The sequence below is a fragment of the Sorex araneus genome, chromosome X (assembly GCF_027595985.1).
Source record: "Sorex araneus isolate mSorAra2 chromosome X, mSorAra2.pri, whole genome shotgun sequence".
NCBI lineage: Eukaryota > Metazoa > Chordata > Mammalia > Eulipotyphla > Soricidae > Sorex > Sorex araneus.
The window spans coordinates 288,373,031-288,399,041 of record NC_073313.1 but is presented as its reverse complement, the minus strand read 5'-3'; the positions used below and the strand labels follow the sequence as shown (position 1 = coordinate 288,399,041).

At 50.2% G+C, this 26,011-nt stretch overlaps 1 protein-coding gene across 1 annotated transcript in view; it reads right to left on the bottom strand.

The window, feature by feature from the left end:
• Positions 1–26,011, bottom strand: part of TBC1D8 (TBC1 domain family member 8) — an 86,339-nt gene that overhangs the window by 19,671 nt on the left and 40,657 nt on the right. The window contains exons 3-8 of the mRNA XM_055121849.1: positions 22,942–23,060; positions 21,183–21,411; positions 18,265–18,505; positions 17,188–17,395; positions 1,587–1,775; positions 752–928 (exon numbers count right to left, since the gene is read on the bottom strand). Coding sequence (XP_054977824.1) covers positions 752–928; positions 1,587–1,775; positions 17,188–17,395; positions 18,265–18,505; positions 21,183–21,411; positions 22,942–23,060 — 1,163 coding nt within the window. The remainder of the gene's footprint in view (positions 1–751; positions 929–1,586; positions 1,776–17,187; positions 17,396–18,264; positions 18,506–21,182; positions 21,412–22,941; positions 23,061–26,011) is intronic.

Here is a 26,011-nt window from a genome sequence, read left to right as displayed (position 1 = left end):
CAGGGTCCCGATGAGGGACTGGATGGACCCTGGGCAAGCTGTGAGCTATGAGCTAGCCTGGCATCGAAATGGGCCTGGCCACGCACCATAAAACATATAAGTTAAGGTCGTGGAACAAACTCTGTCATACCCAAAGAGAAGTGACTGGACAAGGACCCTACTGGGGTTAGGAAGGACTAATCTGGCCTGAGCACTGTAGTCTGGGATCTACAGCGAGATGTCCCCAGAGAGCTACCCTACAAGCTTAATGTATCTCTCACTGTGTCCATACAAAATGACGAAAAATATTCGTAAGAAGTAAACTCAAGGTGACTATTTAACTGGGTTTCGACTGAGGAAAGGAGGAACACGGGCTCAGATGGAACTGCGCCCTTGAGCAGGTCTCCTGGCAGGACGAGACTCTGTCAGGGAAGCAGTGCCCCTGCGGGGCGGGTCTGATGCCTGTCCACTGTGCAACCTCACCCCTGCGTAACTGCCCCCCAACCCTGCGGATTCCTCTTACCAAGCGCTGTGAGACTGGAATGGGGCGCGGGGGGCTGGAATCAAGGGTGACTGATGCCAGCTGGCCTGGCAGCCCTGTTCCCTTCTCTGTTCGCCATCACGGTGGACGGCCAGGGTGGAGGAGACCCCTGGCCACGAACGCACCGGACACACACCCACGTTCTGAGTCACTCCCACCACAAGGCTCCCCGCTCAGGACTGCTGCCCCCGCCCCTTGCACAGACCCTCCCAGGCCCCTGCGGGCACCCACCGTTCTGGACTCTGGGCTCTGGCGGCCCAGCTGCTGGAAGACGGTGATCAGGGCCTCAGGGTGCAGCCAGGGCCGAGGCGCCTTCTCACCTGCCTCGGGGTTCTGCGATGGCGCCGTCTCTGGACCCCCAAACCTGTGCTCGCCACACATGCTGGTCGGGTGAGACGCAGGCGCAGTCTGCAAGGCGACAGGAGGGAGGACAGTCTCCTCCGGGCCCCGGGGCGGGAGCGGGAGCAGGACGGGTGGACAGACATGGCGGTGAGGTGGGAAGCACGCACCCATCCCGCCTCCAGCCACAGCAGCAGCCCAGGACGCTGGGTCCAGCGAGAAGCTGTGGGCCCGTAGACAACAAAGCTCTCCAGACCCCAGGCCCAGCTGCAGCCGTGGGCAGGGCAGGGTTCAGGAGGCAGCACCACTGACTGCTGGGTCAGCCCCCAACCATGGGCACACGCTACCAAATAGTGGCAGCATGGGCCCATCGCCCCACTAGTCTCTGACTTGGTGTTGGTGTCCTGGGGGTCACACTGGCAGGGCTTGGGGGTTCCTCCTGGCTCTGCTCTCAGGGGTCACTCTGGGGTGCTTGGGGGACCATACGGGGTACAGGGATGGAGTCAGGGGTGGCCGCATGCAAGGCCAGCGCCTGCTGGCTGTCCTACCACTAATCTCTGATCAGGGTCCCCTCAAGCCTCCACCCTGAGGCCTCTCATGGGACAGCTGAGCTGACACGTAGACCCAACGGCTGGAACGCGCTTCATGCCCCGGCGGCCACGTCCACGGGGCCCAGCCACTGTCCGCCCAGAAAGCCCGTCCTGTCCCGCCCTCGCTCCGCCCTCACCCCTTCCCGGGCGGCCTCGGCGAGCTCAGGGTGGCGGGCGTGCACCCGCGCCAGCCGTGCCAGCAGCCCCTCCACCAGGTGGTCCCTGTCCCCGAGCTCAATGAACTGGAAGGCCATCTTGCTCCGGACGCTGACAATGATGGGCTGGGGCAGCAGGCTCGTGTCCTCCATCTTCTCGATGCTCAGCACCTGAGGAAGGACCACATGCCCACAGCAGGTAAGGGGTGGAAGGGCTGCGGCATTAATGCAGCATCTGGACAGCAGTAAGGAACACAAGTATGAAAGGCGCATGCCCACCCTGGCCAAGGGGGAAGGCACTCGGCCAAATAAACAAATCCCCAGAACAGGGGCAAGGAGAATGTTATTTATTCAGCCTTAAAAAGGAGAAAATCTGGGATGGAGCGATAGCACAGTGGGTAGAGCGTTTACCTTGCATGCAGCCAACCCGGGCTCAATTCCCAGCATCCCATGGGGTACCCTGAGCACCACCAGGAGTGATTCTGAGTACAGAGCCAGAAGTAACCCCTGAGCATCGCTGGGTGTGACCCGAAAAGCAAAAAGAAAAAAGGAGAAAATCCTGTTGTATGCTACAACACAAATGAGCCTTGAGGATGTTATGCTACACTTAAAAAAAATTATAACTATCACAAAAGAGAAACAAAAGCACTTGTCAGAGGTACCAAGAACGGTTAGTTTCCAAGAAGAAGCAGAACAGGGAGGCGATGACCGGGGTGATGGGAGATCCCCGCTGCCCATTGGGGAAGGACCTTTCACTTTGCAAGATGAAAAGGTTCTGGAGATCATCTTAACTATAGTGTAAATATTCTTTTTTTTTTTGCTTTTTGGGTCACACCCGGCGATACTCAGGGGTTACTCCTGGCTCTGAGCTCAGGAATTACCCTTGGCAGTGCTCGGGGAACCATATGGAATGCTGGGAATTGAACCCGGGTCTACCCGCATGCAAGGCAAACGCCCTACCCGCTGTGCTATTGCTTCAGCCCCTAGTGTGAATGTTCTTAATGCAAAGACCCGTGAGCTCAAAAATAGTTGAGATGATATTACAAAAAACTGTGGGAAATCACGACCTATTTTTCTCTCCCATAAACCCAGTAGGCCCTCCAGGAGGGGTTGTCCTTGTTCCATTATTCACTGTGGTCTCAGGAGCATCCTGATGCACATCACCCAGGGATGGACCTTGAGAGTATTACAGGCAATGAAGTCAGACTGTCACTGAAGGCCAGGGACCGAGCGGCATGAGCGGCTGGAGCGGTCACTCTCACAGCCAGGCACAGAGAGCCCGGCGGCTGCAGAGATGCACTGGCCTCAGCACCGTCCCCACGGCCCGATCAGCGTCACCTCTTAGTCTGCCCAGCCCCTAGCCTAGGGCTTTGTGCCCACTGATGTCCATTTGTTTTCATTTTTTATTTGTTCATTTTTTTGTATCTTTTTGTTTTTAATTGAGTCACCATTAGGTAGAATTACAAAGCTTTCATGTTTGAGCTTCAGTCATACAATGATGGAACACCCATCCTCCACCAGTGCACATTTTCCACCACCAATGTCCCCAGTATCCCCCCATCCCAACCCTCACCCTGCCCCTGTGGCAGACAATTTCCTCCATACTCTCTCTCTACTTTTGGGCATTATGGTTTGCAATACAGATACTGAGAGGCCATCACGTTTGGTCCTTTTGTCTACTTTCAGCACACATTTCCCATCCCGAGTGATTCCTCCAACCATCATTGACTTAGTGATCCCTTCTCTATTCCAGCTGCCTTCTCCCCCAGCTCATGAGGCAGGCTTCCAACCGTGGAGCAGTCTTCATAGCCCTTGTGTCTACTGTCCTTGGGTGTCAGTCTTATATTATGGTATTTTATACTCCACAAATGAGTGCCGTCCTTCTGTGTCTGTTCATCTCTTTCTGACTCATTTCACTTAACATGATACTCTCTATGTCCCTCCATTTATTAGTAAGCAAATTTCATGACTTAATCTTTCCTAACAGCTGTATAGTATTCCATTGTGTAGATGTACCAGAGTTTCTTAAACCAGTCATCTGTTCTCAGGCACTTGGGTTGTTTCCAAATTCTGGCTATTGTGAACAGTGTTGCAATGAACATACATGTGCAGATGTCGTTTCTACTGTGCTTTTTTGCACCCCCAGGATATATTCCCAGAAGTAGCATTGCTTCTGGGTTATATAAAAGCTTAATTTCTAGTTTTTTAATAAATGCCCATATTGTTTTCCAAAAAGGCTTGAGATTCATTTTTTAGGGACTGGGTTGCCTTCCCCATCCTAGTGACCGCAGCAAAGCCAGGGACACGTGGCAGCGTGAGCACCATCCCATTCACCCACACATTCTGGTGTTTTGGGTTTTTTTTTTTTTTTTTTGCTTTTTGGGTCACACCTGGCGATGCACAGGGGTATGCACTCCTGGCTCATGCACTAAGGAATCACTCCTGGCAGCGCTCATGGGACCATATGGGATGCTGGGAATCAAACCCGGGTCGGCCGTGTGCAAGGCAAATGCCCTACCTGCTGTGCTATCACTCCAGCCCCCTCACCCACACATTCTGAGAGTCCAGATTAGTGACAGAAGGATGCAATAACTGTCCCAGTGACTAGACGAGGGAACTAACCCTCTGCTTCCCTGTCACACTCAAATACCATTACATGGTCATGAAAACAGTCTGAATTATGGAGGCATGCTCAGTGACCCGTTGGGATAAATAACTGACAGGCACTCAGGATCTAAACCTTCACTTTCAGCAGCCATAAAACTCTGCGCAGGGGTTGGAGCGATAGCACAGTGGGTAGGGCGTTTGCCTTGCAAGCAGCCGACCCGGGTTCGATTCCCAGCATCCCATATGGTCCCCTGAGCACCACCAGGGGTGGTTCCTGAGTGTAGAGCCAGGAGTAACCCCTGTGCATCGCCGGGTGTGACCCAAAAAAAAAAAAAAAAAAACTCTGCGCAACAGAGAAACAAAAACTCAGCCAGGACAGGAGGCAGGGACAGGAGCCCATGAAAGTCCTCGAGTTCATAAAAACTCTCAAGCTGGCCGAGGTGACCTCAGTCAGCACCATCTGTGACAGCAATAAACAACAGGCAACCACTGGGAGAGAAACTCAACAACCTCAAAGGGAAACGGATTCTGAGCATGCAGGAACACATACCAAAGGAAATGAAGGTAGTAAAGATACAACAGCGAGAGACAGTGACAGAATTCTGTAAGTGACAGTATCAGCAAACCCCAAGACAAAATACAAGCCAGTATCAATAAGGAAATGGCAAAAGAAAAGAGAAGCAAAAGAGTGGAAAGAATGTAAGGTACTTAATGGGTAAGCGCAAGAGGAATCTCACAATTCATAGGAATTCCAAAGGGAGAGGAAGGGGAGAGCGGCTGGTTGGAGAGAGAACAGGTCAGAGCGTCCAGTCTCGGAGGGGGATTCCTGCAGACTTAAGAGGCCCAAAGTACCAGACAGAAGACAAACCAACATCAGGACACAGCAATATGCAGAGAGGAAAAAAGCCTCAAATAAAAGGGAAATGACACAAGAATCAGCAGATCCTCCAGATGAAAGCATATGTGTAAGGAAAGAACATAATGACAAGTTCAAAGTATTGAATGAAAAACTAGGACTGTCTCCCTGGGGCCCGTGACCCTGCAAAGTGGTAAGTTAGACAGGTGAAGGAGGGAAAAATATTCCCAAGCAAACCAGACTGGAATAGTTGTTAGAGCTTAACCAACCCTGAAAGAGCTACTGAAGGCTGTCCATGAAAAACAAATTACAACCCCATGCAGAAAGATGGCAACAATGGCCTTATCAGTAACACCATCAGTGCCAGGACAGAGCTCTCCCCTCGGCAGGTGTGTGTGTGTGGTGGAGGTGCCGGGGGGGGGGGGGGGGGGGGGGGGAGGGGGGAATGGCCAGAAAGTCCAGGTCACAAGTATTTGCTTCTTACAGAAAACACAGTAAAACTCATGGGATAATTACTCAGAGTGAGGATGGAAACAATCATATAAGCCAATGCTAGACCAAAAACTAAGCTGGGAGAGCCAGACTTTTATCAAACCAAATAACATCAACATAATTAGAGAAAGTAATGGACACAACTTACTGATTAAGAAAACAATAGATCAAGAAGTACTAACTCCCATTGACATACATGCAATAAACATCGGGCCAACAAAGTTTCTAAGGCTTCTGCTCACTAACCTAATGAAACACGTTGACAGGAACACAACAGCAGTGGTAGACTTCGACATTCCGCTTTTGCCATGAGACAGATCAACTAGACAGACTATCAGTAAAGACAAAGACACAGAAGCTGGAAGACTGGCACACACACAGGGTCTTCCACCTGCATACGCTGGACACACATTCTTCTCCAGTGCTTGGGGAACACGCTGCAGGACAGCCACACACTAAGATATTCTCCGACATACATAGACTCATGAATATGAAAGACACACCAAGAACCCTCTTAGACCACAATGCCTTAAGATAACAATTAAGTTAAAAATGGAGGACACACAAACGAATCTCGGACCCGAGCGGCACTTGACAGAAATGCCTCTGGACTTTGCATTAGGCCACCTTCTCTGGGCCACCCCAGATGGGAGCAGGTGCCATCCTTCGCCTGTTCCCCAGGAAGCCCAGCGGCCGCCACCTTCCAAACCTCAATGGAAAACCCAGGTACAGGCCAGCAGTGATGTACACACACCAGGCCTCACGAGATAGGGGAGGAGCCGGTCCTTCCCCTCCCCCGCCCCAATGGGACCCTGAGATGATGCCCCAAATGGTCCCCTGCTACTTATTAAGCTCCTTAATGGTCGTGATCCCAGAGACACACAAATGAAGCTCGGAACTGAGTGGCTCTTGGCAGAAATCTCTCCAGATCCTGATTATTAAAATATTAGAATTAAAAACCACACAGCTGCTCTTGCAGCCACACAACATCATACGCTACTCATAACCAGCAACAGAAAACAAACTGAGCACTCCCGAGTGTGGCCCTCATACAAAACAAACACAAATCCAGAAGCAATGTATACCCCCAAGCTCACTGAGTGTGATCCAGAAGGTACCCCAGTATTAACCAGCTCTGTGACCTCAAAGATAAAGATTTCAGAGACAACATAATGAGGGTGTTTAAATAAACTCAAAGAAACAACAGCACAGGCAATCAATAAGCCATAAGAAACTGTAAGACCAGAAACAAGAAAACAAGGAAACTGCAATCAGAAGTGACAGAAGCAAAGAGTCTGGCAGGTAGAGTAACTTGGTGGAAGGCCTGGACAACAGAGTGACAACAGTGGAGAATAAACTCAGTGAACTGGAAGATGAGATACAGTAAACCTTTGGGAAGTAACAGAAGCAGGAAGAAAGGTCCCTGAATAACCGAACAGTACATGAGGGAGATGTGGAAAGAGCCTCACGGGAGCAATGTAAGATCCATCAGAATCCCTGCGGAAGAGAAAAGTGATGCTCGAGAGTCATTAATCATAGAAATCAGAGCTGAGAAATTCCCAGAAGTCTCTTTCTGGCTCTGCACCCTTCCCAGGGTGCACGTCCAGATTCAAGAGGCCTGAATAAAAGACACCTGAATAAAAATACTTCTAGGTGCATCATAACCAGAATGACAAAAGCCAAGAAGTAAATATCAAAATCAGTAAGATCAAAGAAGGAAATTACATATGAAGGACCATCCTACAGATTCACCCCAAGTGAGACTCTATGAGGACAGAAAAAAATAGTGGAATATTGTTTAAAAAACTTAATGATATGTTTGGGGCAGGGGTTGGGGTTCCGGATGGAAACATCCCAAATATGGTGGTGGGAAGATGGAACGATGATGGGATTGATATTCTAACATTAAATGTAATCAAATATTGTAAATTACTTTATTAAAATAAAATAAAATTTTTAAAAAACCATTAATGATATAAAACCTCACCAAGAATACTCTATCCAGCCCAACTATCATTCACATCTGAAGACTGATACAGAGATTCACAGATAAGCAACAGCTCAGGAACTTCAAAGCTTTGAAACCAACTCTGCAATAAAAACCAAAGGGGCTTCTTTAAGAAAAGACAAGTCCCCAAACACAATGAACTTCCACAAAGTGATTGCAAAAGATTCCTTCATGCCAATGATCTCTCTCATACCAATGACCTACAAAGGCATGAATCAAGAGACACAAGTGGCAAGATGGATCAGAAACCTGAACCTAACTAACTTTCTGCTGTCTCCAAGAGACATATTTAAACAATAGGGAAAACACAGGCCCAACATCAAATTTTGAAAATGGTATTTCAAGCAAATCATTTCCTGAAAAAGTCTAGAGTAGGAGCCAGAGTGATAACACAGCAGCAAGGGCAATTATCTTGCACCAGCTGACCTGGCTCCACTCCCTCTGAGTGCCACGAGGAGTGATCCCAGAGTGCAGAGCTAGGCGTAAGCCCGGGCACTGCCAGCATGACCCAAAAAGTAAAACAAGGAAAAAATAAGGCCACATTAGCCATGCCATGACGCCTGACAGACAATACACACTTGAGGTAAGAACAAAGTTGTAAGGGACAGGGAGGGTTATTTCTCAACGATCAACCATAAGGATTCACAGTCCTAAACATTTATGCAACTAACGAAATACCATCAAAATCCTTTAAAAGGGGCAAGAACAACAGAACAGCAAGCAGGGCACTTGCCTTGCACCCAGTGATGTGGGTTCAATCCCCAGCATCACATATGGTCCCCTTAGCACCACCAAGGGTGATTCCTGAATAACCCAAGTACCAGCAGGTATGGTCCCAACCCCCTCCCCCAACACATCTACATACACACACACACACACACACACACACACACATGCACGCACACATACACATACACACACACACACATACTTAAAACAGCTGTCAACAAACCTGAAGTAAAATACTGACAGTAAAACAACAGTAACCGGAAGCTTCAACACCACCTTGGATAGACCAGCTAAACATAAACTCAACAAGGAGACGCTGGCTTTGAAGAAACAGAAGCATCGGTGTGGCAGATATACCCAGGGCATCCCCCACAGTAGAATCCACAGTCTTCTTCGGGGCACATGGAACATTCTCCAAGCTAGATCGCATCTTGAGTCAAAACATGCCTCCACAAAAGCAAGAATATAGAAATTATATAAAATGTGAAAATCAGTCCCCCTAGGAAAGAAATCCCAAGGATGAGATATGCTATTAGACAACTGTCCTCTCTGATAACACAGCAATTGAGAATGGAAGTAAATGCAAACAGAAATGAGGAAAAAACTCTAACAGCTGAAATTTAAGCAATTCACTATAAAACAACCAGTACATAGTAAAGGAAATTGCAAGATTCCTTGAAACAGACTACAATGAAGATATAAGCTACGAGGATATAAGAGACACGGCAAAAGTAGTGTGACGAGGGGCTGGAGTGATAGCACAGCGGGTAGGGCGTTTGCCTTGCACGCGGCCTACCCTGGCTTCATTCCCAGCATCCCATATGGTCCCCTGAGCACTGCCAGGGGTAATTCCTGAGTGCAGAGCCAGGAGTAACCCCTGAGCATCGCCGGGTGTAGCCCAAAAGGAAAAAAAAAAAGTGCTGTGACGAGGCAAGTTCAGAGTCACACAAGCACATGTGAGGGAGCAAGAAAATGCCCCATAAATAACGTGACGACACAGCTTAGAAAGCTGGAGAAAAGCCAACAAAAAAAAACCCAAAGAAAGCAGAAGGAAATAAAAAAAAAATGCTTGGAGTAGAAATTAATAAAATAGAAAACTTAAAAAAAAAAAGATAAACAAAACCAAGAGCTGGTTTTCTGAACAGTCAACAAGATTGGAAAACCACGAGTGACACAGGTCGGTGGGGGCAGTGCCCGGTGAACTTAGCGGGTCCCTTCAAGTCTTGCCACGGAACAGGCACAATCAGAACAGAGAATGCAGTGGCTGGCGGGGACACGGCAGCAGATGAAGCCTCTCTCCCGCACCCCACCGCTCCCAGCTCACCATCTGTTGATCTGACAGTTGGTCGGGCTCCCCGCCTGACAACAGCCAAGCACAGGCTGGTCTCATGGGCCAGACAGGCAGGAAACAGGCAAGACAAAAACAAATGCCGGGCACAGCCGGGAGGCCAACAACAGGCACAGAGCACAGGGATCTCCCCGCACACATGGCCAGGGCCAGAGACTGAGGGGAAGGTGCCCAGACAGAGCCTGAGGCAGGGCTGGGAGGGATGGACAGGAAGGTCACTCACAGGACAGGGCAGCGTCAGAGACAGGACCCGTGACATGGTGCCTGAGTGAAGGGCAGCCCAGGGCGGCTGGGGAGGGATCTGGACCATCTACTTAAACGTCGATAAACTGACTTTTCATCTTATGAGTTCTGTTTGCAAACCTTTCACACAATTCTCAAGAACCCACCAGCACAGGAAAATCCACTTCCTTGCTAACACGAGCAAAACTGACCAAGAAAAGAAGACAGAAAATACTAGTAAAACGAGTCAGCAGGAAGAATCCGGGCACCGGAGACTGCTCCGGACCCCAGACCAGGTCAGCAACACCGGGGAGCCAGACAGAGGAGGCACAGCCGGTACGCCTTCTCCAGATGGAGCCCCGGCGACACTGAGCAACTACTAACACGGCTCCGGGATGCGGGACTGGGACAACTCCGCGCAATCTTTTCTGGAAAATGAAATCTATTGATGCCATCCAACATGTCTGACTGTTGGAGGAAAACCTCCAAATAATGATAGTGAGATTCCTGTTGAAAATTGAACGTAATCAAAGTAAGAAAAGAGTAAAGTGAAAAATGTCTGCCATACAGGCAGAGGGGGAGAGGGAGGGGGTATGTGGGGTTTGGTGGTGGATCAAATATGAAAACTTTGTAACTGTATCTCACAGTGATTCAATAAAAAATAAAATTAAAAAAAATGAATCAGCAATAAAAGGTGAGATGTCACAACAGACGCTACAGAAATCCTGAGCAACTGATCATGAGCAACTGCTTTGGAAAACTTTATGCCACAAAACTGAGGCATCTAGAAGAAAAGGATAAATTTCTGGATTCGTATAATCTTCCAAGGTTGAATCAAAGGGAAACAGAACACTTGGACAGGCCAATTAGTATCCAATAAATCAAAAGTGTCCTTAAAAGACTCCCAAGAAAGAAGATGCCAAGTGTGTTCTTCTGAATGTTTAAAGAAGTCCTACTACCAATCCTTTCCAGGCTCTTCAGAAAGTTGGAAAAAACAGGAATCTTCCTAGTTTCTATAACGCAAACATTTGATACCAAAAGCAGATAGAGGGGGCTAGAGTGATAGTACAGTGGGGAGGACACTTGCCTTGCATGCGGTCAACCTGGGTTTGATCCCCAGCACCCAATATGGTTCCTGGAGCCAGGACAGCCCTGAGCACTGCAGGGTATGACCCAAGGAACAACAGCAACAACAAATAAGGCAGACAGAGACATAACAAAAAGGGAAAACTATAGGCCTTTATCTCTGATGAACACAGATGCAAAGATCAACAAAATATTAGCAAATCAAACCAAGAATACATCAAAAGGATCATCCACCAGGACTGAGTAAGTGGGATTCTTCCCAAAAATGCAAGAATGGTTTAATTTATACAAGTCAATGTAACACACCATAGCAACACAAGGAAAAGTAAAAAATCAGATGAGTATTATTATTATTATTATTACTATTATTATTATTATTATTGTCAACAGATAATGCAGGGAAAGTATTTTATAAAAATCCAACGCCCATTCATGACAAAAAAAAACTCAATAAAATGAGGGTGCAAGAAGTTTCCTCAGCATAGTCAAAGCCATTATCACAAGCCCAGAGTAAACATCAGACCCAATAGCCAAACATTAAAAACCTTCCCTCTGTGATTAGGCATGAAACAGCTGCCCCAGCTGCCCAGTACAGTATTGGAAGTCTGCCCTTGCCGTAGTAATAGGTCAGGAAAGAGATATTAAGGGCATCCAGATTGTTAAAGAGAGGGTGAAACTCTCTCTATATGTAGACAACACGATACTAATGAAACCCCAAAGACGCCACAAAAATATTCCTGGGAGCAATAGATTTATATAATAAAATCAACAGAAATCCATGGCTTTCCTATATGCAAGTAATGCAATAGGAGAAAGAAAAAATTTAAATCAATACCATTCACTGTAGTGCTCAAAAAGTCAAATAACTGGCAATCAGCTTCATAAAGAAAGTGAAAGATTTATACAAAACAACTATAAAACACTACTAAAAGAAATAAAAGAGGACATAAGAAATGGAAACACATCACCTTTTCATGGAGTAGGATTAATATCCAAAATGACAATCTTATTCAAAGCACTATACTGATTCAAAGCCACCCCTATTTAAAAAAAGCCATGACAGTTTTTAAAGACATAGATCAAGTGCTCTTAAAATTTATATGAATAATAAACTGTCCCAAATAGCCAAAACTCCCCTGGGGGGGGTGCGGGGGAGAAGATGAGATAATTCTCTCTCCCAAAATTCAAACTAACTATAAAGTTGTAGTCATCAAACAGTGTGGTACTGAAATTGGGTTAGAATCTCAGACTAATGGAATAGAACTGAATGTCCAGAGACAGATCCCCAGGTATCTGGAGAGTTAATCATTGATAAAGGACCAAAAAATATAAAGGGGAGCCAGGAAAGCCTCTTCCCAAATGGTGCTGGGAAAAATGGTCAGGCACATGCCAAAGACTGAAGCCAGATCTTTTTCTAATACTATGCATAAAAATCAAATCAAAATAGATTGAAACCCTTGATATGAGATCTGAATTCATAAACTTCAGTGACAAAAATATAGGTAGAATAATTCATGACTTTGAAGGTAGTGATTTGAAATCACTGGTCAAGCAAATGGAAGCAAAGATAAACAGGACTATATTAACCTAAGGAATTTACACACCCCAAAGGAAATCACGGCCAGAATAAAAAGACACCCCCAAAACTGGGAAAGGGTATTTGCCCACTACTCATTTGATAAAGGGATGATGTCCAAGATACACAGAGCACCAGCAGGACTCTACTCTCAGAATTAAATTAAATTTTAAAAACTACCCTATTATAAAATGGGGGTAAGGGGCTAGAATAATAATACAGCAGGTAGGGTGCTTGCTTTGCATGCAGCAACCCCGGTTCAATCCTTCGATCCCTACAGGAGTGATCCCTGAGCACTGCCAGGTGTGGCCCCAAAATAAACCAAAAAAAAAAGTAGGGTGGGGTACAAGGAAACTGATGAACAGAAACCTGATCAAAGAAGACACACAGATGCACAAAGGGTGTCTGAAAAGCTCTCTATCTCTATCACCAGGACACACAAGTCAAATCACCTGAGAGGTGTCACTTCAATCCTGCGAGACTGGCATACGCCACAACCAGTGTGGGCGTGGGCGTGGGGAAAAGGGCATTCGTGCACTGCTGGGGGGAATGTCAACTGTCCGGCCTTCTGGGAAAACACTTCTCAAAAAGACTGGGAATGGAGCTTCCGTATGAGCCAGCAATTCTACTTCTCGGCTACTACCCCAAGCACGCCGGCCTCATCCAGAACAAACATCGGGGCTCCTGTGTTAAGAACAGATGGCTGGACAAGAAACCAGGGGACACACACACAATTGAAGGATAAATGAAGTCATGAAATCACTGCCACGTGGATGAAGCTGGAGAGCATCACATGGAGTGAAGTCAGCCAGAATGCGAAGGAGACACAGGATGATCTGTACTACAGGTAACACCACAGTGAGCAAAACAGGCTCTTCGACCACTGGGTCAGAGTTGCATACTCAAAGACAAATTAATTTTTGACAAAGGAGATAAGTCCACAGAGTGAAGTAAAGATAGCTTTTTGAACAAACAGTGGTGAGAAAATTGGATACCCAGGGTAAAAAAATGAAGCTGGGGGCCAAAGAGATAGGACAGCAGGGAAGGCACTCAGCTGGCAGGTGGCCGACTCGTGTCCATCCCCAGCACCACATACCATCATCCCCCAAACCCTGCCAAGAATGATCCATGAGCACAAAACCAGGAGTAATCCTGGAGCACTGCTGAGTGTGGCCCTGAAACAAACAGAAATTTTTTTAATAAAATGAGATCCACATCTCACACCTTACATAAATGTCAATTCAAAGTGGGTCAAAGACCTTGAAGTCAGACTAGAATCTATAAAGTACATTAAAGAAAACTTCAGCAAAACACACCAAAATTTGGACCACAAAGGTATTTTTCAATGACATGATTCCACTGCAAAAGTAACAGAAACAAAAATAAACACATGAGACTACCTCGAATGAAAGAGTTTCTGCAGAGCAAAAGCCACACGGGCTGAAACTAAAAGACACCTACTGAGTGGAAAGAGAAGAGAATTTAGTATCCAAGGCATACAAAGAACCCTCAAAGATCAACAAACACAAAAAACTAAAATCCCTATCAGAATGCGGAGGGAGATGAACGGACACTTCCTTGTAGAAGACAGATGGAATGCCAATAGGAAGTAACCATTTATCATCAAATAAAGATGCCAATGAGCTATTACTTCACACAGGTAAAAATGGCACATATAGGGAAAATGCTAAAAAAACTAAAATCTGGGAACAATCTGTGTTAACAAGGTTGTGGCGAAAACGAAACTCTCCTTCATTGCGGGCAGAAATGCTGCATGGCTCCACCCCTGCAGAACAGTGTGGAGAGTCCTCAGAAAAGACCAGAGCAGTCACATGACCCAGAAACTCCCCCAGAACCAAAAACCCAGAACCCAAAACACGTCATCCTGAAGGACACATGTGCCATTATTAGTCGCGTCTCGGTACTTAGGGTGACAGCCAGGACACGGGATCCACCCTGAGCCAGTGAGGAATGGCTGAGGGACAAGACAGCTATTTGCACACGAGACACGAGAGCGGCTGCAGGAAGGAGACACCCAGCGGTTCGAGGCCACTCAGGGACAGGGCTGGAGGAAGACACGGCAAGCAAGGGCGCCAGCAGCAGAAACACGAAGGCCAGATGTCCTCACCCAGCTGTGGCACACAGAGGAACGGGACGGGTGACGAGAAAGCATGGAAGTGGGGAGACATCATCGCTCCGGTACTTCCCGCGCGGCTGGGTGCGAGCTGCAGGGGTGGGCAGGGCGCAGGTGGGGGAGGGAAGCGTGGTGGGGTGTGGGCACCGAGCGCAGAGCAGCAGCCTGCACACATGGTTCCAAACACGACAGTCGACAGCCGGCCTCTGACACGCCTGCCAGGGAGCAGCTGGGAGTGGGAGGAGCCTGGGAAACGGGCGGGGGGGGGCAGGCACGGGGCAGGGGGCTGACACTGGAGCACTATGTGTCAGAAACTCAACTAGGAAGAACTGCGTCAATCACAGTGCCTCAGTCATAGCACTCTCGTAGCACTGGCGTCCCGCGGTTCATCGATTTGCTCGAGCGGGCACCAGTAACGTCTCCATTGTGAGACTTGTTGTCACTGTTTTTGGCATATCGAATGTGCCACGGGTTGCAGGATGACATTATTTTGTCCTCTCCCCCCTTGCCATGAGTAGCTTGTCCCGTTTTTTTTGTTTTGTTTTGTTTTTTGCTTTTTTGGGTCACACCTGGCGATGCACAGGGGTTGCTCCTGGCTCTGCACTCAGGAATCACTCCTGGCGGTGCTCAGGGGGACCATATGGGATGCTGGGAATCGAATCCAGGTCCGGCCGCGTGCAAGGCAAACGCCCTACCTGCTGTGCTATTGCTCCAGCCCCCTTGTCCCGGTTTTTCCTGGAGTTTAGGCTTAACCCAGTCTCACCCATCAAGGTGTTCCCGAATCTCTCCCATCCCTTTGTTTAGCTGTAATCACTTCTCTATGCTCTCTTCCCCAAAAAGAGTTAATCAGCTTCTCCCCCTAACCTGACTCTGCTAATTTTTAAGGTCAGATATTCCTAGGATACTGAATTTATATTATAAGTTAATATTGCCTTTCTCCTTTCCTTATGCCTTTTGAAAAATTTACTTTAAAGCAATGTCCTTTTTGTATAGACACAAGAAGACAATATTATGCTTTTGTAACTTGGGACTTAATTGGATTCGAATATTATTCATTCCCAGGCATCTGCTTTCTCCACTTAAGTCTCAGTTGCCCTCAGTTCCTAGCACCCCAAAAGCAGGATGGATCCAGGGCAAGTGGTGAGTTATATGCTACCCTGGCATCGAGATGGGCCTGGCCAAAGTGCCTAATTCTTAACTATAAGTTAAGAGCTTGATCATAGACAAATGCTGTCATGATCCAAAAGTAATCACGAGACTAGGACCCTGCTAGGGATAGGAAAGTCTGATCTGGCCTGAGCACTGTAGTCTGAGATTGAGATGGCCCCAGAAGAGCAATTCTATAAGCTTTAATGCATTTCTTATTGTGTCCATACAAAATGATTAATATTATGAATTCTTATGTTTGCTGGATGAGGAGAGGAGAGGAGAAACACACTCATGGGACTCTGCCCTTGGGTGGATCCTCCTGCTGAAAGAGAATCAGTCCTAGGAGAAGCATCCCCTGAGGGAAAGGAACCTTACCCTATTCATTGTGACCACACCTATGTGTACGCCCCAACCCCCTCATGCTGGGGGGATTTAACTAGGCTGTAAGAGTGGGTTGGGGGCCAGATCCAGAGATCCTGAGAGAGATCCAGAGCCGGGAGAGAAGCAGAGAGAGAGAATGAAATAAAATGATCGAGCAACCAGTTTGGCCTTCTTCCTTCCATGGCCTGCCCTTGACTGACACACACACAGCGGTTCCAGAGCACCGAATGTGGGCGGTGAGACAGAGCCGCCCGGAGAGCCCGCAAGTGCACACGCCCTTTGGCGTGCTTTAGTTTTTTACAACGGGTAGCTTGCCAGGCTCTGCTGTGCGGGCGGGATACTCTCTGAGAGGAACGGAGAGATCGAACCCGGGTTGGCCACGTGCAAGGCAAACGCCCTACCCGCTCTGCTATCGCTCCAGTCCAGTGTCTCAGTAACATTTGTTTTTTAATAAAGAAAGAAGGTGGTGCCAGAGTTTCGGGAGGAGGCTGTGGAGCTGTGCGGGGCGCAGCGCCGGGCCTTCCTCTTAACCTGGCTTCCAGAGGTCACCCCAGGGTGTGCTGGTGGGACGTGACCCTCCACCTTTGCACAAAGCACCAGCTCCAGCCCATGGAGCCTTCAAAGGCAATGGAAGCTTCCAGAGGCAACAAAGCAACCTGACACTGGTTTCCTTGACATGCTCTCTGTGCGTGCCTTTCTCTTTTGCATGTTTGTGAGCGGACAGGAAGGACCCTTCCTAGGAGAAGCTTCACTGCCAGGCATGCGGCTCTTACAGAACTCCAACAGCAGAGAGGTTAGAGTGCTCTGCGCTCACTCATCACTGCCAGGCAAGTCCCAGGTTGCCATAGGAACAGATAAAAGCATCTGCCAGGAAAAGTACCTGGGCCACGTCCTAGTCCAGGCCCCACGCCCCGAGGGGTCATGCTGCGCGCACGCTGCCCTCAGCAGCCCTTCCCCACCGGATGCTGACCCCGAGCCCGCAGCAGTGCCGGTACCTCTTGGAGGGGCAGGATGACAGTGCAGCATCCATCTTCCTTGCTGGCAAAGCAGATGTAAGTGTCCGAGGCGAACATGCGCCCGGGGGTGTGGCAGCGGCTGAAGGGCGTCCAGAGGGAGCAGTCCACCACTGCGTGCAGCCTCTCCTGGCGGGGCAGCCTGAAGAAGGCCCGGAAGAACTCATTCTGCGCTCGGGCCTCAAGGTCCCTGGAGAAAGAGGGAGAGAAAAACAAGCAGCAAGAGTAAATGAGGAGAGGAAACAGCGGCCAAGACACAGAGACAGTCCCCAGCCTGGAGAAACTGCCCACCCCATGCTCGTCGGGTAAGGGGTTGCTGTACAAGGCACTGGGAGAACTTAAGAAGGAAAAAATACCCAGAAAATGGGGAGAGGAAGTGAACAAAAACTTCCTCAAAGAAGAAATCCGAATGGCCAAAAGGCACATGAAAAAGTGCTCTCCATCACTAATCACCAGGGAGATGCAGATCAAAAAAACAATAAGATATCACCTCACACCACAGAGACTGGCCCACATCCAAAAGAACAAGAACCACCAGTGCTGGCACAGATGTGGGGAGAAAGGGACTCTCCTTAACTGTTGGTGGGAATGCCGACTGGTCCAGCCCTTTTGAAAAACAATATGGACATTTTTCAATGAAATGAGAAGTTGAGCTCCCATTTGACCCAGCAATACCACTCCTGGGAATATACCCTGGGGCCCAAAAACACAAAGCCGAAACACCATCTGCACTCCTGTGTTCATTGCAGCACTGTTCACAATGGTCAGGATCTAGAAACAGCCTGAGTGCCTGAGGATGGACAAGTGGATAAAGAAACCATCTACACATGGAATACTATGCAACTGTCAAGAAAAAATGAAGTCATGAAATTTGCCCATAAATGGATGGACCTGGAGAGTATCATGCTGAGTGGAATGAGTCAGGAGGGAAGTGACCTTGGCACCCCCCCAGAGGTCAAGTCTGCTGCATAAATAAAATGAATAACAAGCCCCCTCACCCCCACCGGGGCCTCTCTCTTGTGTCCACGAGACTGCAAGTGGGCTGGCCCGAGCACTGACCTCTTGGTGACCTGGCCGGGGTCCTGCAGTGGGGGGTCCAGCTCAAAGCTCTCGTTGTCCAGGAGCCTCCGGAGTGTCACGTCCGCCAGCTGCTCCATGACCCTGAAGGCCGCCTCGAGGCTCAGGAACATGGAGAAGTCGCGCTCCTTGCCCTGGGCGGTGACCCGGATGGTGTCGGTCAGAAAGGCGTTGGACGTCCTCTCCAGCTTCTGGACATCCACCCAGGGGACCACAAGCTTCACTGCGAGAGAAAACGGCCAGGGCGCACTTCACCGTCTGGTCTGAGTCAGACTGAGTGTCCCCGCACACGGCACCGCGTCCGGGACGTGGAAACACAGACGCCCAGACCAGAGTGGAGAAGCAAGCGCAGTGTGGGGGAGAAACCAGCTCTGGCTCTGGGCACAGTTCTTTAAAGATTCAAGAACACACACACACACACACACACACACACACACACACACACACACACACACCAGACACACTCTTCTGAAATACCAAGTTAACAAGATGAAAATTTTCTCAAGACTATTTAAACTTGAAATACTTGCAAAATGTGCAAATGTTTCTCGAAGCACATAAGTACTTGTTTCAAAAGCAGCATTTATGGCATAAGCTACAGGAGGAAAGAATGTAAAGCAGAGACAAGGCCTGAGCCTTCAGACTATTGAATGACAGTTGTCAGGGCACAAACAGTTTTTATGCAACTTTTTAAACTAAAAGTTCAAACAGTTGATTTTGTAAATAAGAATTCTATTCCCAGATGTTTCACTAGGCATGGTTGCTAAAACATAGCGAATGCAGGAAAGACTATACTTAACAGCCAAAAGTGATAAATGTTATGAAATACCAGAACCACTTATTTTATCCAAGTTTTAGCATCCAAAAACCTTAGGTTTAGTGACAGTAACTATTAAATGTCAGGAAATAGCACGTTTTTCCTGCAAACAGTGGAGGGACTGACTTAGTGGCTTCACTTTTGTTTATTTTGCAATCATATCTCAGTGTCCTGATAATTTTAGGTTACATTTCAGCATGAGGCTTGACTGTGGTGTCCCCAGCTACTCCTAACTGCTTTGTGTTAGCCTCCCTCCCTCCTCTCTCCCTCCTTCACCCTCTCTCTCCTTCCCTCTTCCCCCTTCCCTCCCTACCTCCCACTCTCTCTCCCTCCTTCTCTCCCTCTCTCTCCTTCCTTCTCCCTCCTCTCTCCCTCTCTCATTTTATCCCTCCTCTCCTTCCCTCCCTACCTCTCTACCTCTCTACCACTCTCTCCCTCCTTCCTTCTCCCTCTCTCTCATTTTCTCCCTCCCTCTCCCTCTCTCCCTCCTTTTCTCTCCCTCCCTCCCTCTCTCTCTCTCTTCCCTCTCTCTCACACACACATACTTTACTGAAACCATCATTCCACTCATAAAGCATCTATTTTGTGATGACCTTGTTCAAATGGTGAAAATAGATGCAAAAACCAAGAAGCAACTCTGACTTGGCAGGTCTCAAAATAGAGACACAGAAATGTAGAACTGTCAGGGGACCAGGGAAGGTCCCTAAAGGTGACCCAGACCAAGTAAAGTTAGAAGCACAGAGAGGAATTTGCCGACGCCGTGTGCTCTGTCACCAGGCCACCTCCTAGTCCCAGAGCGGCATTTCCAAGCAGAATCCGGAATGGAGAAGAGGGAGAGGAAGGCTGTGAGGAAGGCTCAGACGGCAGAGGGCGTGACTGGCCCCGGCAGAGTCCGGCTGAGGGTGGGCACACCGGGACAAGGCGCCTCACAGAGGAGAGGCTCCTGCTGGGAGTGGGAGATGCATGAGGGGAGAAAGATCCCACGGAGACCAGCGACTGTGCCTCCTGGGGGCCTGTGGACAGCCATTCTGGAAGGCGTCTCCCGGGAGCAGGAGTTTTCTGCTCCTGCTCTGGGGTGCTCCATCCGGGTTTGATGGGTCACTCGGGCTGCATCGCCTCACCCCGGGGCTCCAGCACCTGTACTCCACTAGGAAGGGACCAGAGCTCAACAGGAGCTTGGGATGGGAGATGCTGCCTGGGATGGAGATGCTGCTCGGGATGGAGATGCTGCTTGGGATGGGAGATGCTGCCCGGGATGGGAGATGCTGCTTGGGATGGGAGATGCTGCCCGGGATGGAGATGCTGCCCGGGACGGGAGATGCTGCCCGGGATGGAGATGCTGCCCAGGATGGGAGATGCTGCCCGGGATGAGAGATGCTGCTTGGGATGGGAGATGCTGCCCGGGATCGGAGATGCTGCTCGGGATGAGAGATGCTGCCTGGGACGGGAGATGTGGACTGAAAGTAGACTAGACACCAAATGATGGCCACTCGATGCCTCTGTTGCAAACCACAACACCCAAAGGAGAGAGAGAGCAAAAGGGAATGCCCTGCCACAGAGACAGGGTCGGGTGGGGGGAATGTGTGGGGGTGGAGGGAGGGATGCTGGGCCCATTGGTGGTGGAAAATGGGCACTGGTAGAGGGATGGGTACTCGACCATTGTATGACTGAAACGCAAACACGAAAGTTTGTAAGTCTGTAACTGTACCTCATGGCGATTCACTAATAACTTTTTTTTTAAAAAAAAAAAGCTCAACAGGAAAGTGAGTCCCACGAACACGGCCTCCCTGGGCTTGCTGTCCTTGGGCTGTCGGGTGAGCGAGTGAGAGGGGCTCCTGCGGGCCCCAGAGGAGGTGAGGAGGTGAGGGGCCTGGGAAGCAGCATCGGGCCGTCTGTGGTCACACCCTGCTTCAAACTAAGAGTCAAGATTGTTCAGCAGCTGCATGAAGCACATGGCCCCAGATGGACATTTCCCAGGCCAAGCCAGCTCGCACCAAGTCACCGCCTGCGGGAGACGCCCCTGCCTGTGCGTCCCGTGGGAACGCGGCCCCCTACCCCGAGGGCAGGCACCCAGGCCACTTACACTCCTTGCCCAGGAAGCAGGAGTAGAAGCACAGGTGGTTGGCGCTGAGGTACAGCCAGCCCTGCCGCGGCACGCGGCCCTTCCAGCAGCAGCACGAGTAGTAGGTGACCAGCCTCTCCGCCTCCGGGAAGCCGAACCTGGCCTCGAACTTCACCCAGGCCTCCCGGAACTTCTCGGGCTCCTCCTCCTGCTCCGCGAGCCGGCTGCGGGCCTCCTCCATGATCAGCGCCTGCAGAGAGTGGGCCCCGACATGAGGAGGCCGGGAGCGGGAGGGTGGGGGACGGGACAGCGCCAGGCACATCTTGCCCATCACCCGTGTGACCCAGGCTGGGCTACTAGCCTCGCGCTCCAACTCCTGTTTCACTGCTGCTTAGCTGGTGCTCCGCTGCTCCTGGCGGGGGCGGGGCTCTGCTAGCAGGTGCAGGAACTGCACCCACGAGTCAGCTCCGCGTCCCCCCCCCCCACAGACGCCCCTGTCTGAGACCCTCCTGCCCTTCCCTGCGGCACAGGGACTCAGGTCACTGGTAAACGGCCTGGGAAGAGTCGAAGAACTATCAGAATCTGAGTTAGAGTCAGTCTCTGTTTAATATTACTATTATTCTTCATTGTTATTTTGGTCCCCGGGCGATGCCTGGTGGTGCTCAGGGCTTCCCCCTGGCGTGGACCAAACAGGGTCTGCCGCGTGCAGGGAGCCGCTGTGCGAGCTCTCCAGCCTCTAGGTCAGCCTTCAAAATAAACTAACAGCTGTTTAGTTTCTCCTTCAGAGAAAAGGCAGTAAGAACAACTACCACCATGAGCTTTTCCTGGCTAAGTTCAAACTGGGGGCTACGCCAACACCTGCCCGGGAGACGGCTCCACTGCCAGGTCGCCCCGTGCTCCAGCACCAGCAGCCTGGCAGGGGGAGAACTCCATGTGTACCTTGGAGAACCGAAACAGACGCGCCCTCGGAAACAAATGGGGCAGAATACAGGCACGGGATCTGAGCCAAGGCGTGGGACACGGTGCCGGGACAGTGCTGGGGACTCGAGTGACGGGCAAGAGTGACCCACTGGACAGCCCCGTCTCGCTGCTCGCATGGCCTGACACAAGGCTGGCGTGGCCAGCAGAGGGTCACCTTTGTTCTCAGTAAGATGCACTGTTTTTGTTCTTCACTTGTTTGGTTTGATCTGGGGACTTGCGGGGATGGAACCAGGTGATACTCAGGGCTACTCAGGGCTCACCTGACCAGTCCTGCGGCCTCAGACTACAAGACAAGCCTGGGACCCAGGGGACAGCGCCTCCATGCAGCCCAGCCCCAGCCCCCAGCCAGGCCATGGTCTGCTACAACAAAGGGAAGGGGGGGTGTGCACATGTGTGTGTGTGTGTGCGTGTGTGTGCATGTGTGCGTGTGTATATGTGCATGTGTATGTTTGTGTGTGCACGTGTGTGTGCGCACATGTGTCTACGTGTGTGCGTGTGTGCATGTGTGTGCATGTGTACATGCGCCCGCGCGCGTGTGTGCGTGTGTTTGTGTGTGTGTGATATACGAGAACGTGACGCAGTGTTTAGGAAGCTGTAGAGACAGGAGGTGGTCTGAGCGAGTGCAGGGGTCATGCACATGGCCAACCTGGGTCAATCCCTTTCGACTACATATGGCCCCCCTCCCCATCCCCCGCCCAAGGAGTGATCCATGAGCACTACCGGGCATGACCCCAAACCATCCCTCAAAAAAAAAAACCCAAAGAGGAAAATACAGAGAAACGTTTGAGCAAGGACCTACCTTTACCTTCCCCTTGACGAAGCTGGCGATGTCGTCCTTATTGTCAAAGACAGACAAGGTATGCACCAGGTTCTGTTCCAGCCAGTCCCAGTGCTGGTTTATCTCCTCCAATGTGGCACCTGGGTTGGACAAAACACACACAGGGATAGAAATTGGAGACTGCAGGAGCCGAAAGGGCTCTGCTGACCGGAGACCCGCAGCTGCCCACACACAGCACGAGGCTGCACAGCTGTGTGGGCCATAGGCTCCTCTCCTCTCGGCCCCAGACACCACAGGTCAGGGCACAGCCCCTGCAGGACTCTGCCCGCACCCCGGGCACTGCCTCTGGCAACCCCGGTGGCCTAGGAAATGTCCAGTTCTGCAGATCTGAAACTTCCTGTCATAGATAAAAATGTCCCCAAGAGACAATGTTGGCTGGGGACAAAGCACAGAGGTAGCACTAGCTACTAGCTGTGCTGTGGGATGTCCCAGGACACACACAAAGAAATAACGTAGCTGTATGAGAACCAAAACACGTTAAATTGTACATAGTAACGCAACTTCTTTGGAAGCCAACTAAAATAGAACCGTTATCACTGAAGCATTAGAAACATCATTTGCCAAATCTGAATGATTTTAGCTACAGTTTCCTCTCAAGGGCCTCCTGTCCTCTCCCTCACCCAGTAGGCACTTCACGGGGGGGGGGGGGCGGGGGGGCTACCAGCATCCCTGAAACATCCCCACACACAGAGACTCGATATCAAGTCTGAGGCTTGAAGCTAGCAGGTCCTGGACAAGACAAAACACGTGTGGGGCGAGAGCGATAGTGCAGCAGGTAGGGTGTTTGCCTTGCACGCAGCTGACCCAGGTTCGATCCCAGTATTCCATATGGTCCCCCAAGCACCACCAGGAGTAATTCCTGAGTGCAGAGCCAGGAGTAACCACTGTGCCTCGCCAGGTGTGACCCAAAAAGAGAGAAAAAGAGAAAAGACAGAACACGTGTGGATCCAGGATGTCTGATATGGATGAAGAGAAGGCCCAGCTCCGAGCTGCAGGTTTCCAGAAGGGGAAGGAGCTGTCCTGACAGCAGAGCGGGCAGGCGACGCACAAGGCCCTGCCAGAGGCCCCACGTCAGGGCTCAGGCACGCTAGTACAGGCGTGCCACTCGGGGGCTTCCTGGGCGCTGCGTGCAGCTTCTTGCCTGCAGAGCGAACGCGTGGAGGACGCTGCCTCACACCCTGCAGAAAGGGCCAGCACCCGCACCTCGGACCCATGTGTCGGGGCTCAGAGTCCGACGAGCACCTGTGTGTAGGCGGAGGCTCTGAACGGCTGCGTGGGAAGTACGCAGAAACACCTAAGGCCCGGATGCTGCAGCCCTGCCGGGCGGGCAGCTGGACCCCTGCTTTGCCCCACCTCTCCCTTTCCAGGTCTAGATGCTCGGCTCTGACAGCACTGGCATCTCTCTCGGGCGGCTCCGGATCACGCACTAGTGTCTCCAATAACAGACCCTCGTCTCGCAGCTCCTGCTCCAAGGTGAGGCTGCAGCACCGGCCACAGGCAGATGCCCCACTTGGCGGCGCTGCTCAGCTCTGCTCTCCCCCACACACGACGCCTCAGACCCCAGCTGCAGTCACCGCCACAGAGCTGCTTCTTTCCAGCCCCAAACTGGTTTATAGCCATTTTTTTTAAAGCTTCACACAATGGGCACACCCACCTGTTGGAAAACCATAAACAAATAGACAGAAGCACCCAGCAGAGGGTCTGTGAGGATGGCCTGGAGAGCTGCAATGAACCTGGGTATGCCCGAAGCCCCTGCCCCAAACACCCTACAGCATGGGCAAGGGGCCGATGACCAGCCGCCAGAGGCAGGGGACCAGATGAACCTCCCAATCACATCCTGCTCCTTCAGGGTCCAGAAGCCGGCTGATGAGTCAGGGGAAGTTCTGGGTGGGCAATGCTGGTTCCTTGATGCTTCCTACCTTTAGGACGCCCCCAGCCATGAAACACGGACCCTTCAGGTTCTGCTCTCTTGATCTTGGGAGAAGGAAAGACGGCTCTGAGACTCACCAACCCGAATGACTAGGGCTCTCTGAGCGCCTCCCCCAGTGACACCTGCCTGCTCTCAGCACCTACCTAGCACCAACCCTGCTGGGGCCCCTTATGTTCAAAGCCAGTGTGACCGGAGGCTCATCTGCTCCACCAGCCTCTGGCTGACATGCCCTGGCCTGCTCTGGGCCCTCAGAGGCAGCTCAGCAGGCATAAGATAGACCCCCAGCTCTGGGGGTTAAACAATGGGGTCTTCATTGTGGGCAGATAACCCACCAACAATTATTCAGGAAAGAATCCTGGGGTTCTCATGGGAGGCTGGGGGTTGCCCATTCTCTGCTCTTCTCTAGCTAATAAAGATTCCCTCGTTCTAGGTGTTTATTCTTTGTTATCCACCATTACATATATATATGTATTTATATATATCACTGTCATCCCGTTGCTCATCAATTTGTCCGAGCGGGCACCAGTAACGTCTCTCATTGAGAGACTTATTGTTACTGTTTTTGGCATATCCAATATGCATGGGTAGCTTGCCAGGCTCTGCCGCATGGGCTCGATACTCTCGGTAGCTTGCTGGGCTCTCCGAGAGGGGTGGAGGAATCGAACTCGGGTCGGCAGCATGAAAGGCGAACGCCCAACCACTGTGCTATATATATAAAGCCAACTGTTTAGATTTATTTTTTTAAAATAAGGAATAAATACAAAAGGTTCATCTCTATTGGCCTTCAAACTTTTGTTCAGTTTTTCTGTAATTTCTAACCTGGGGGAAAGAGTGAGCGAGGAACGTGCTCCTGCTGGCACCATATAACCTCTCCCAGGGCCAGGACCCAGACGCTTAGCAAGAATCTCTCGGAAGAGAGCGCTGAGCACAAACCTTTTCTGCCTCATTTTTAGTGGACTGTTCATAACAAGCAATACAAAATAAATTATTTCGGTTCTGCTTTGGGGGCAGGGCTTGGGGCCTGGGGAATATGGTGGGAAGGTGTAATGGTGGTGGACCTGGTGCTCCAATATGAAATGTAATCAAAGTTGTGAACTACTC